Source organism: Aotus nancymaae, unplaced genomic scaffold (genome assembly GCF_030222135.1).
Source record: "Aotus nancymaae isolate 86718 unplaced genomic scaffold, 86718_ANA_hifiasm-v0.15.2.pri h1tg000018l, whole genome shotgun sequence".
In the NCBI taxonomy this organism is placed as follows: Eukaryota; Metazoa; Chordata; class Mammalia; order Primates; family Aotidae; genus Aotus; species Aotus nancymaae.
Window position 1 is genome coordinate 4,176,008 of NW_026988430.1, and position 11,762 is coordinate 4,187,769.

The 11,762-nt window shown below is 42.5% G+C and overlaps 1 protein-coding gene across 1 annotated transcript in view; it reads left to right on the top strand.

Moving 5' to 3' along the window:
• Positions 1 to 11,762, top strand: part of LOC135275676 (putative coiled-coil domain-containing protein 144B) — a 64,628-nt gene that overhangs the window by 16,782 nt on the left and 36,084 nt on the right. The window contains exons 3-4 of the mRNA XM_064378000.1: positions 6,316 to 6,418; positions 8,013 to 9,309. Of these exons, the coding sequence (XP_064234070.1) occupies positions 6,316 to 6,367 (52 nt within the window). The 3' untranslated portion in view covers positions 6,368 to 6,418; positions 8,013 to 9,309. The remainder of the gene's footprint in view (positions 1 to 6,315; positions 6,419 to 8,012; positions 9,310 to 11,762) is intronic.

Genomic DNA, 11,762 nt, shown 5'->3' on the forward strand with positions numbered 1-11,762 from the left:
CTCCCTTGTTTTATCACTTACTGAGTAATATTCAAATGTCAGACTGTACTTGTGAATTTGTCTATTTGTTCTATCAATTTTTGCCTCATATATTTTGAAGCTGTTATTAGGTACACAGTCATTTAAGATTATATGTTCTTGATTAACTGAACTTTTAAAAGTCATGAGGAAATGACTGTTTATAGCTGGTAAATATTTTTGTTGTGAAATTTACTTTGGTGTTAACATAGCCATTTCTTCTCAGGCTTCTTTTGTCAATTCTTAACCCGGTATATCTTTTTCTGTCCTTCTGAACAATTTGTGTTTTTAAATTTAAAGTGTTTTTCTTTTCTTTCTTTCTTTCTTTTTTTTTTTTTGAAACAGAGTCTCACTCTGTTGCCCGGGCTGGAGTGCAGTGGCGCAACCTCGGCTTACTGCAACCTCTGCCTCCTGGGTTCAAGCGATTCTCCTGCCTCAGCCTCCCAAGTAGCTGGGGGTTACAGTTGCATGCCACCACACCCGGCTAATTTTTTGTATTTTTAGTAGAGACAGGGTTTCACCATGTTGGCCAGGCTGGTCTTGAACTCCTGACCTTGTGACCCTCCTGTCTCAGACTCCCAATGTACTGGGATTATAGGCGTGAGCCACTGCACCCAGCCTAAAGTTCTTTTTTTTTATAGGAAGCATGTAGTAGGTTCTTGCATTTTTATCCAATCTGATAATCTGCCTTTTAAATGAGATTTTTAGGCCAGTTTCATTTATAATGTGCTTATTGATACAGTTAATCTGTCATCATGCTTTTTGATTTCCATTGGTCCCTGCAGTTCTTTGTTCTCTTCTTTTTCTGCTTTCTTCTCAATTAGTCTAGTAAATTTTGTGATTTATTTTTAATCTCCCTTTTATGGCTTATTAGCTATAACTATTTTTTTCTATCTCAGTGGTTGCACTACAATTTATAGTATATGATTTTAACTGATCACAGTCTATCTTCAAAAATATTATGCCATGTCACATATGGCATAAGAAAATTACAAATGAAAAACCAAACATCATATGTTCTCACTCGTAAGTGGGAACTATGCTATGAGGATGCAAGGACATAAGAATGATACAATGGAGGTTGGGGACTTGGGGGCAAAGTGTGGGAGGGGGGTGAGGGATAAAAGACTATGGATTGGATATTGTGTGTATGCTGCTTGAGTGATGCTTGGGTGCAGCAAAATCTCAGAAGCCACCACTAAAACATTTATTCATGTAACCAAAGACCACCTGTTCCCCAAAAACCAATTGACATTTTTTAAAAAAGGAAAATTAGAATAATATACTTTTATTTCCTCTCTCCCAACCAGACACTTGTGGATTTGTAGGGTTATAGTTTTCTTTAAATTTAAATAGTTTCGACCATTCTCTTTGTATTTTTCTATCTCTCTTTTTCCCTCTTTTGGGACTTATTCCTGCTTGAAGTTTTCCCGTAGTTCACTGATGTCTCAAATTTATAAAACTTCTCTTTGGTGATGTCTAATCTGTGTTCACTTCCATCCATTGTAGTTTTCATTCCTGACATTGTAATTTGAATCTCTACAAGAGTATTTTGCTTTAAAAAAATATATATCTTCCATGCCTCTGCCAATCTGCTTGAGCTTAATTTTGATATACGGTTGAGTTCCATATGAACAGCTTGATCTTTCCAGTCTTCCTTTTATGATTTGGTCGAATTTCCCACTCCTGAGGCAAGGTCTTTTTGGTGGCTCTATTCATTCCCATGTGAAGTCTGAGTTTTCCCAGCATCACTCATGGGAATGGACACTCTTTTTGGCATCTTGTGAGCAGCAGGCATGTTTCTTTCCAGTTTTTTTAGATGTTTCTTCCCCTTGGTCTGGGGCAGTTTTCTGGCACACATGCACTGTTCAGTACTCTGCTAGATACCCAGGAGGTATTTTTGCAGATCCTCAGTGTTCTTTCCCTGTACTCTGTCTCCTTTCCAGTGTTCTGTTTTGTGATCTCTTGGCTTTACCAGACTCTCAGCTTCATCGTCTCATCTCAGGGAATCTGGTAGACTCTATGTCAGTTTTTCTCTCTGTGTGATAGCCTGGAAACTCTGTGAAGGCAGGGAGCTGGAGCGCTGGTATGAATTCCATTTGTTTCCTGTCTTACGGGATCATTGTCTTCATTACCTGAAGTCCACTGCCTGGTAAATCATTGTATAATATATTTTTTCTATTTTCCTTTTGGTTATTTCAGGCAAGAAGGTAAATCAGTACTTGCCATCCATCATGGCCAGAAGCAGATTGCAGCAGAGCTTCGGCACCTGCTGTCGACTGCTAGAATGCTTTTCTACCCCTTTGCTTAAGTGCGTCCTTCTCACCCTCCATTTCTTGGTGTGGTCATCTCTTCCTCAGGGAAATCTTTCGTGGGCCCAGTATAGATCACATTCTCCTGTGTGATCATGGAAGTCTGTTTTCTACACCATCTATCTGAATTTATAATTGTCACTTTTGTTGTCTTTGTTCCCCACTACACTTAAGACTAACTGAGAGTAGAGGTCTCGTCTGTTTTATCTGCAGAGCTTAGTGGAATGTCTGCCACGCTGTAGGCACTCAGTGCATATTTGTTCTGTGTATGAAGGAGACAGTGTTTAAAAATGCACAGTCCTTTCTACCTAAAAAGTACTCACATATTTTATTTCCACCTTGTTTTCTCCCTGACACAGATCCTGTTAGCCCATCAAGAATCGAGGATGCATTTCATTTATATGAACACTTACTGGAACTTAAGAATAATGACTGTGAACGACTTACAGCAGAAATTAAACAAATGGGAAATATGGTTAGTGTACTACAAAAGGAGCTATCTGGAATAAAAAAGACAGTATTACAGTTAGAACATCAGAAGATCGAATGGGAACAAGAGCCGGGCAGTTCGAGGTGTGACACTCTAGTTTTTTGTTTGTTTGTTCTGTTTATTATTATACTTAAATTATGGTGTACATGTGCAGAACGTGCAGGTTTGTTACATAGGTATACACGTGCCATGTTGGTTTGCTGCATCCATCCCCCCGTCATCTACATTGGATATTTCTCCTAATATTATCCCTCCCCTAGCCCCCCAACCTCCTGATATCCCTCCTGTAGACCCCAAACCCCCAAATAGGCCCCGGTGTGTAATGTTCCCTTCCCTGTGTCCATGTGTTCCGATTGTTCAACACCCACTTAATGAGTGAGAACATGAGGTGTTTGGCTTTCTGTTCTTGTGTCAGTTTGCTGAGAATGATGGTTTCCAGCTTCATCCATGTCCCTGCGAAGGACATGAACTCATTTTTTATGGCTGCATAGTATTCCATGGTATATATGTGCCACATTCTAGTTTTAAAGAAATATTTATACTAAAGATAATATATTAGAATTTTTGTAATTTCTGACTTGCCTTCTGGGGATTAATGGGAGAAACCTTCTTGGTCTTATGGAACATGAAATTCTTGGAAATAATAAATTATTAACTGTGAACTCTTCTGCTAATAAATAAATGCATATTCTTTACTATCTTAATGGCCATGTAGAAGTCCACCATATGAAATCTTGTTATTCATTTAACAAGTTGCAATTTGAGTTTTGAAATTATCTTGTATTTATAATTAATGATATAAGGAGCATCTTTTCTCATTATTATTTATAGACACAGGGTCTCACTCTGTGCCTGAGGCTGGAGTTTAGTGGTGTGATCGTACCTCCCTGCAGCCTTGAACTTCATCCTCCTGCCTCAGTGTCCTAAGTAGTTGGTACTACAGGTGCCTGTTCCCATGTCTGGCTAACTTTTTAAGTTTTTTGTAGAGACAGGATCTCACTGCATTGCTCAAGATGATCTCCAACTCCCCACCTCAAGCATTCCTTCTGCCTTGGCCTCCCAAGTCATTAATATTACAGGCATGAGCCATCATGCCCAGCCCATAACATTGTTTATATAAATCTCACATCCCTAAACTGTTTGCTTTGAATAAATTATCCAATATAGAATTATTAGGTTGAAATACAGGAACTTTTTAAAAAAGACCTTTGATCAATATTAATTTTTCTCAAGAATGTTTGTGTTAATTTACAGTCCAACCAATAGAGCATGAACTGGCCACTTTTCTAAACCCAAAGTAATTTTTAAAAAATTTCTACAGTTTTATTCTTTTTCAGAATTTTGGTGTATTTCATAGCTTTAGGGGATACAAGTCGTTTTTGGTTACATGGATGAATAGCTTAACTCCCTATTATGAATGAGAATGTGTTTTTATTTGGCTTTCCATTCCTGAGTTACTTCACTTAGAATAATGGCCTCCAGTCCCTTCCAAGTTGCCATCCCTCTGCTCGCTGATATAAATGTATATCTGGTACTCCTTTGGAAAGGCTGATCAGAATCTCACAAGAATGCAGCTGTTTGTCTCTTATCTACCTATGACCCCGAAGCCTCCTCAACAGTTTGAATTGTCCTGCCTTTTCGTACAGAACCAGTGTACATTTTACATATATTGGTAGATGTTCCATGTCTCCCTGAAATGTCTAGAACCAAGCTGTGCCCTGACCACCTTGAACACATGTCAAGACCTCCTGAGGCTGTCACAGGTGCATCCTTAGCCTTAGCACAGTGACCATCCTAATGATTGAGACTTGTCCCAGATATGCTTGGTTTACAACACACATAAGCATACATTGCTGTCCCTTTGAACAAACTGTTATATGTTAGATCATTCAAGAGTAGGAAAAAATCAGTGCTTTTTTTTTTCAAATATTCTGTCTTTATTGCATTTTCTTTCTTTATGTCATTTCTATGTCTTTGCTATTGTGAATAATGCTGTGATAAATGTCCATGAGCATGTGGCTTTTTGGTAGGATGAAGTATTTTGTGTTGGGTATATACCCAGTAGGGAATTGCTTAGTTCAGTAGTAGCTCTGTTTTAAGTTTTTTTGAGAAATCTCCAGACTGCTTTTTACAATATCCCAACTGCTTTCCACAGTGCCTGAACTAATCTATATTTCCACCAGTAGTGTATAAGTGTTACCTTTTCTCTACAGCCTCACCAGGGTCTGCTGTTGTTTGACTTTTAAATAACAGTCATTCTGATTGGTGTGGGATGGTATCTTATTGTGGTTTGGATTTGCATTTCTCTGGTAATTAGTGATGATTAACATGTTTTCATGTTTGTGGTCTACTTGTATAATTTTTCTTGAGAAGTGTCTGTTCATGTCCTTTTCCTATTTTTAGTGGGGTTATTTGTTTTTTTGATTGTTAAGTTCCTTACAGATTCTAAACATTAGAACTTTGTCAGCTGCAGAGTTGGGGTAAATGTTTTATACCATTCTGTATGTTGTCTGTTTTCTCTATTCATAGTTCAGTTTGCTGTGCAGAAGCTCTAATTTGATTAGGTCTTACTTGTCCATTTTTGGTTTTATTGTAATAGCTTTTATGGACTTAGCCAAAAATTATTTGCCAAAGTTAATTTCAGGGATATTTCCTAGGTTTTCTTGAAGAATTTTTACAGTTTGAGGTCTTACATTTAAATTTTTAATCCATTTTGAATAAATAATTTTACTTATTCAATTATTTTGAGATGGAGTCTCACTCACTTTGTCGCCCTGGCTGGTATGCAGTGGCACAATTTAGGCTCACTACGACCTCCACGTCCCAGGTTCAAGAGATTCTCCTGCCTCAGCCTTCAGAGTAGCTGGGCTTATAGGCTTGTGGTACCATGCCCAGCTAATTTTTGGATTTTTAATAGAGACAGAGTTTCACCACATTGGCCAGGCTGGTCTCGAACCCCGGACCTCAAGTGATCCACCTGTCTTGGCCTCCCAAAGTGCTGGGATTACAGGTGTGAGATACCATGCCCAGCCTTGAGTGAATAATTTTATATTGTGAAAGGTAGGGGTCCAGCTTCAGTCTTCTGCATATGACTAGCCAGTTATCCCAGAACCATTTATTGAACAGGGGATCCTTTCTCTGTTGCTTGTTTTTGTTAGCTTTGCCAAAGATCGGATGATTGTAGATGTGCAGCTTCCTTTTCGAGTTCTCCATTTTTTTCTGGTAGTTGACATGTTTGCTTTTGTACCAGTACCATGCTGTTTCGGTTACTGTAGCCTTATAGAGTAGTGCAAAGTCGAGTGGTGTGATGACTTCAGCTTTGCTCTTTATGCTTAGGATTGCTTAAGCTATCCAGGTTCATTTTTGCTTTAATATGAATTTCAGAATGGTTTTCTCTAATTTGGCAAAAAATTATATTGCTACTTTGAAAGAAGTAGTATTGAATCTATAAATTGCTTGGGTAATGATAGAGTTGGGATATTTGTTTCTGCCCAGATCGCATGTTGAGTTACAGATCCCAGTACTGGAGGTGGGTCCTGGCAGATGATGTCTGAACCATGATGGTGGATCCCTCATAGCTGGATGCTGTCTTCATAAAGTAAGTTCTTATGAGAGCTGATCATTTAAAGGTGTGTGGCACCTTCCCCACATCTCCCTCTTTCTCTCTCTTTCCCCTCGCATTCTCACCATGGGATGTTGATATTCACTCAGGGTGGCTGGCAAAATATTAAAGATATATTAGGAAGCTACAGATTAGTCTCAAGCCTTTTGGAAGGCTAAAAGGTTTTATTGGGACAGGCTGAAGATGGCAAGCCCATTAGTTAGGGAGAGGATAGGGACGAGGCTTTCCCAGTTTAAGTCTGTTTACCCCACATCCCTTTGTCTCCAGTCTGTTTACTCATGTAAATTTTATGCTGGGTGGTCCTCTCAGGGGGAGATCAAAAGGGAATTAACTGTTAATAGTGTTTACTCTGGGCCCAGAACATAAAGCTTTTATCATTCATAAAACCACTCTTTTAACCATGTTAATTATCCACAAAAGTGTTGACTTAGACCCTGTGCTGTACAATTCATACTGAATAAATGTAATGATGGAGAGGGAATCTTGGTTGATTAGTTGCATTTTGCCCTCTGAAAGCAGCCAATGGCCATCCTTAGCCCACTCATATCACTGTAATGGTGTGAGAGTACATTCATTCATCCGTCGTTAGGTCAAGGTCTGCAGACCAGACTTCCGCAGGTGGTAGATGACATCTTAGGTGGTGACCCTGATGTGATAACCGTCACAGCAGGCGCTCGAACGAGGAACAAACCAATGTGATCACTGCTGCAAAGAAGGAACAGCAGACCTCCTGAGACCAGAAGGTAGAGAGGACTGTGCGGTCAGGTCAAGAAGTCAGTAAGCCATTGGTACCCACTGGGGATTGTCAAGCTCAGTGAGGCATTGTTTCAGGCTAGGGATTCATCATGGGACAGCAGTTATCAGCTCAACAGGTAAAAGTACAGAATGTAATTCAAGCTGCTGTTTCCCAAGGCCCATGGTTCTCGGTAAAGAACACACTAGATATAAGGCTTTGGGAACAAATGGGGAGAAATCATGCACAAAGGCATCTAATAAATTGGAAAAAGGACAAAGAAAATGCTACAGCTATAGGAATTTGACTTAAACAAACAGCATTACAGAAAAAAATTTTTGCCTGCCCAGTAATTAATAATTGGCAAGGCAATCAGGTATGTGTTTATAAAAGGAGTAAGAAAAAAGGCCAGAGCTGTGGCCAAGCAAAAGAAAAGAAGGGGAAAAAAAGGCTCCAGCAGGAAAGCTTCACCCAAAGCCTCCAGCTACCGCCCGGGCAGGGGGAGTGAGCAGCACAAGTGGAAAGCTGCAAGCAGCACCTGGGTGGGGCCAGCATGGCTACCATCTGCCGTGCCGCTGTGCTGCTCTCCAGGGTGTCCCACAGTAAAATTTTGTGTATTCTTTGTATATAAGCAACATCCCAAATTGTAAATGGTGGGAGGTGTTTGGATCATGAAGACAGATTACTCATGGCTTGATGTCTTTGTGATAGACTTCTTGTGAGATCTGGTCATTTTAATGTACGTGGTGCCCCACCCCAACTCTGTCTCTCTCTCTCTTTCTCTTGCGTCCACTGTTGCTATGTGATGTGACTGCTCCCCCTTTGCCTTGAACCAAGGCTGGACACTTCCTGAGGCTTCTCCAGAAGCAGATGTGACTATCCTTCCTGTATTGCCTGCAGAACCGTAAGCCAGCTTAATCTTTTTTCTCATAAATTACTCAGCTTCAGGTATTTAAAGCAGTGCAAGAACAGCCTAACTCAGGTGGCATGGCCATTTTATGATATTGATTCTTTCAATCCATGAGCCATGAATGTTTTTCCCTTTTTTTTTGTCATCTCTGATTTCTTTCAGCAGTGTTTTACAGCTGTCCTCTTCAGTTTGCTGTATGCCTAGGCACTTCAATTTTGTATAGCTGCTATAAATGGTATAGTGTTCTTTATTTGGCTCTCAGCCAGAATATTATTGGTGTATAGAAATGCTATTAATTTTTGTACGTTGATTTTGTATTCTGAAACTTTACTACAGTTGTTTTAAGAGGAAAGACCCCCTCCTCATCTCCCTCCTCACAGGCCTCCACCTCCTCCCTCCAGATGAGAAGGAGGGTAAAGAGAGATAAAATACCAAAGAACTGGAATCCATGGTCAAGTGACTTGCTGACGCCACTGACCAGGCCATAATGAGGCCCAAGGACTGGAAAGATAACTCACTTTTTGGTTCCCAGCATCTAAGCTATCTATAAGCCTTGAAAGTGTTGCAAAGAATATAACTACTGCCCAAAGCCTGAAACTGGGTCACGTCCTCCACATTTACACAACCCAGACCCCCTCCTGGAAATACCTCTGCCAACTAATAATTTCGAGAAAGCCTTTGTCTTGTCTCTGTAAGCCCCCTCTCCTGCCTATTTCTGTGTGTGCTGCATATAAACTAGCAAATCAATGAAGCCAAAGATTGTGAGGTCACTTGGCAAATGGACAGTGACACAGTTTTGCCTCAGTTTCCCCTTTAGAGTTGTAAGCCTATAAAAAGGGAAAGAAGCTGCTTCTTGGAGAGCTCACTTGTTAAGGCATTAGCCTGCTGTGGCTTCTGGCCAAATAAAAAGCCACCCCTTTCTCAGTTCAAGGTTTTGTTCGCTGCCGCTCCTGCTGCATTTTGGTTCCCTAACCAGGAAGAATGTTTCGGTTGGCGGACGGCCAGGACAGCCTCCCAGGCAGCTTTGCCATGCCATGCAGAGCATCCATGTGGGAGACTCCAGCCCACTTGGCTGATGCGGATCCTGAGAGTGCTCCTGTGTAGGCATTAGCCCTGTTGGAACGCCTTGCCCAGAGCACAGCAAGGCAGGCCCTCACAGCAGATCTGCGCAAAGGCTGAACACCGAGAAGGAACTGGCACTTGGAGTCTGGACATCAGAAACAGGTAGGATTAGTCCTGGGAAACTTCCCTGCCCCTATTGGGTGGAAGCGTGGCCTGATCACCCACAACATGCCTATCTATCTTGGCACTTTGAGCTTAATTTTTGTCTCTTTGTAACTGGTTTCAGTAATCTTGTTTTCTTAGAACTTGGGTGGTGGGAGATGTGTGCATGTGAATGAGTGTGGAGGGGCCCAATTGGGCTTAATAGCCGCGAAGTGTGCAGGCCACAGGTCTGTTAGAGTGGGCTGCACGCTCCGAGTGAATTGTGGGGCCAGCTGGGACCGGGGACTAACTGCACAAGGCTGAAGGAGGTGCTCTCACAAGCTAGGTATTGCAGGGGGAGTAACAAACTCTCCAATGCCAAGCAGCCTCTGAAACACTCCCGCAAGGGGGACAGTCCTACCAATCTGAAGCAGAAGTGAACAGAGAGAGTGTTGTGCCCTAACAGTCAGGAGACTGAGGGTGGAGTGCAGAGTCCTGAGTTGCAACATCGGGCAAAGTCAGTGAGCAGCCCCTCTACCTTTTGGGAGTGCTGTTCTTACCCTAACAGAGGGAGCTGGGTAAAACACAAAGTAAACCCGCTCCATTGGGAACTAAGCTAAAAAATTTCAAGAAAGGATTTAGTGGAAATCATGGTATCACCATGACGCCAGGGAAACTCATAACTGTACAAACTGCAGCAGTGCTAATGGCAGAGAAAAAAGTGTAAAAAGGAAAATCAGGGATGAAAAGAGTTAAACTGCTAACCGTAAAGACAAGGAACAGCTGGCTGTGCAGCTGTGTGTGGAGCTGCCAGGCTCAACAGCTAAGATGGGACAAACAGTGTAACACTGCTAAGCTGGTATAACAGCAAGTAAAATGCAAACCTAGTCAAAAAGAGAAAGAGGGAGCACTCGGTGGTGACCCAACTCATAGCCACTTTGTCCAGTAAGACAACAGACGTAATTGGGGCAACTGGGGTTTCAGAGAAACAAACAGGCTTTTTGCCTACCATGGACCTGTTTGGTGGGAGGCCACGAGATTATACATCAATTCTTGTACATGCCGACTGCCCCCTACCTGTCTTGGGGAGAGACTTGTTAAAGCAAACTAAGCTACTATCACGTTCACTGATAAGGGCTTCCTGCAGCTCAAACTGCCTCGGGCAGTGATTGTCATGACTCTCACAGTCTCATGGGAGGAGAAGTGGAGACTTTCTGACTGAGCCGGGATGATAATTAACCCCTGCGCTGGCCAAGCGATGGCCACAGGTCTGGGCAGAAGACAAGCCCCCTGGGTTGGCAGTAAACCAAGCCCCGGTGGTTATCAAAGTAAAGCCAGGGGCACTACCAGTCAGACAAAGACAGTACCCAGTCTAAGGGAAGCTCTTGAGGGCATCCAGGTACTGAGATGCCTGAGAGTTTATGGTATTATTCTTCCATGCCAGTCTCCTTGGAACACATCTCTTCCACCATCCCCAAGCTGGGGACCAATGACTACTGACCAGCGCACGACCTGTGCTTGGTCAACCAAGCAACTGTGACCTTGCACCCCATGGTGCCCAATCCTTACATGTTGCTAGGACTGTTGCCAGCTGAGACCAGCTGGTTCACTTGTTTAGACTTAAAGAATGCTTTCTTCAGCATCCGGTTAGCCCCCGAGAGCCAGAAACTGTTTGCCTTCCAGTGGGAAGATCCAGAGTCAGGTGTAACAACACGGTACCCCTGGACTTGCTTCCACAGGAGTTCAAAAACTCCCCAACCATCTTCAGAGAGGCATTGGCCTGGGACCTCCAGAGTTTCCCTGCCAAGGACCTACGTTGTGTGCTGCTCCAGTACATGAATGACCTTCTGCTGGGACACCTAGCAGCAGCTGGATGTGCTCAGGGAACTAACATGTTAGTCAGACACCTGGAAACCTGTGGATACAAGGTTTCTAAAAAGAAGGCCCAGATTTGCCAACAACAGGTGTGCTATCTGGAATTTACTATCCAGCTGGGGCAGCGAGGCCTAGAAATAGAGAGAAAGCAGGTATCAGTAACCTGCTGGTACCAAAGACTTGAAGAAAGGTACAAGAATTCTTGGGGGCAGTGGGATTCTGCTGGCTGTGGATTCCTAACTTTGCAGTTCAGGCTAAACCTCTATATAAAACCACAAAGGGGGAAGATGGAGAGCCCTTCAAGTGAGGCTGGGAGTGGCAGGGGGCCTGCTCACAGTTAAAAGAAAAACTGATAGCTACCCCGGCTCTGGGGTTGCCGGACTTAACAAAGCTTTTCATGCTGTATGTGTCTGAGAGAGAAGAAATGGCAGTGGGGCTGCTGACACAGACTATGGGCCCATGGCCCTGACCTGTGTGGATTTGTCCAAACAACTAGACAGAGTTTCCAAGGGATGGCACCCATGTCTATGAGCATTAGCGGCCACTGCCCTACTGGCGCAAGAGGCTGACAGCTGACTTTGGGACAGAATTTAAAAATA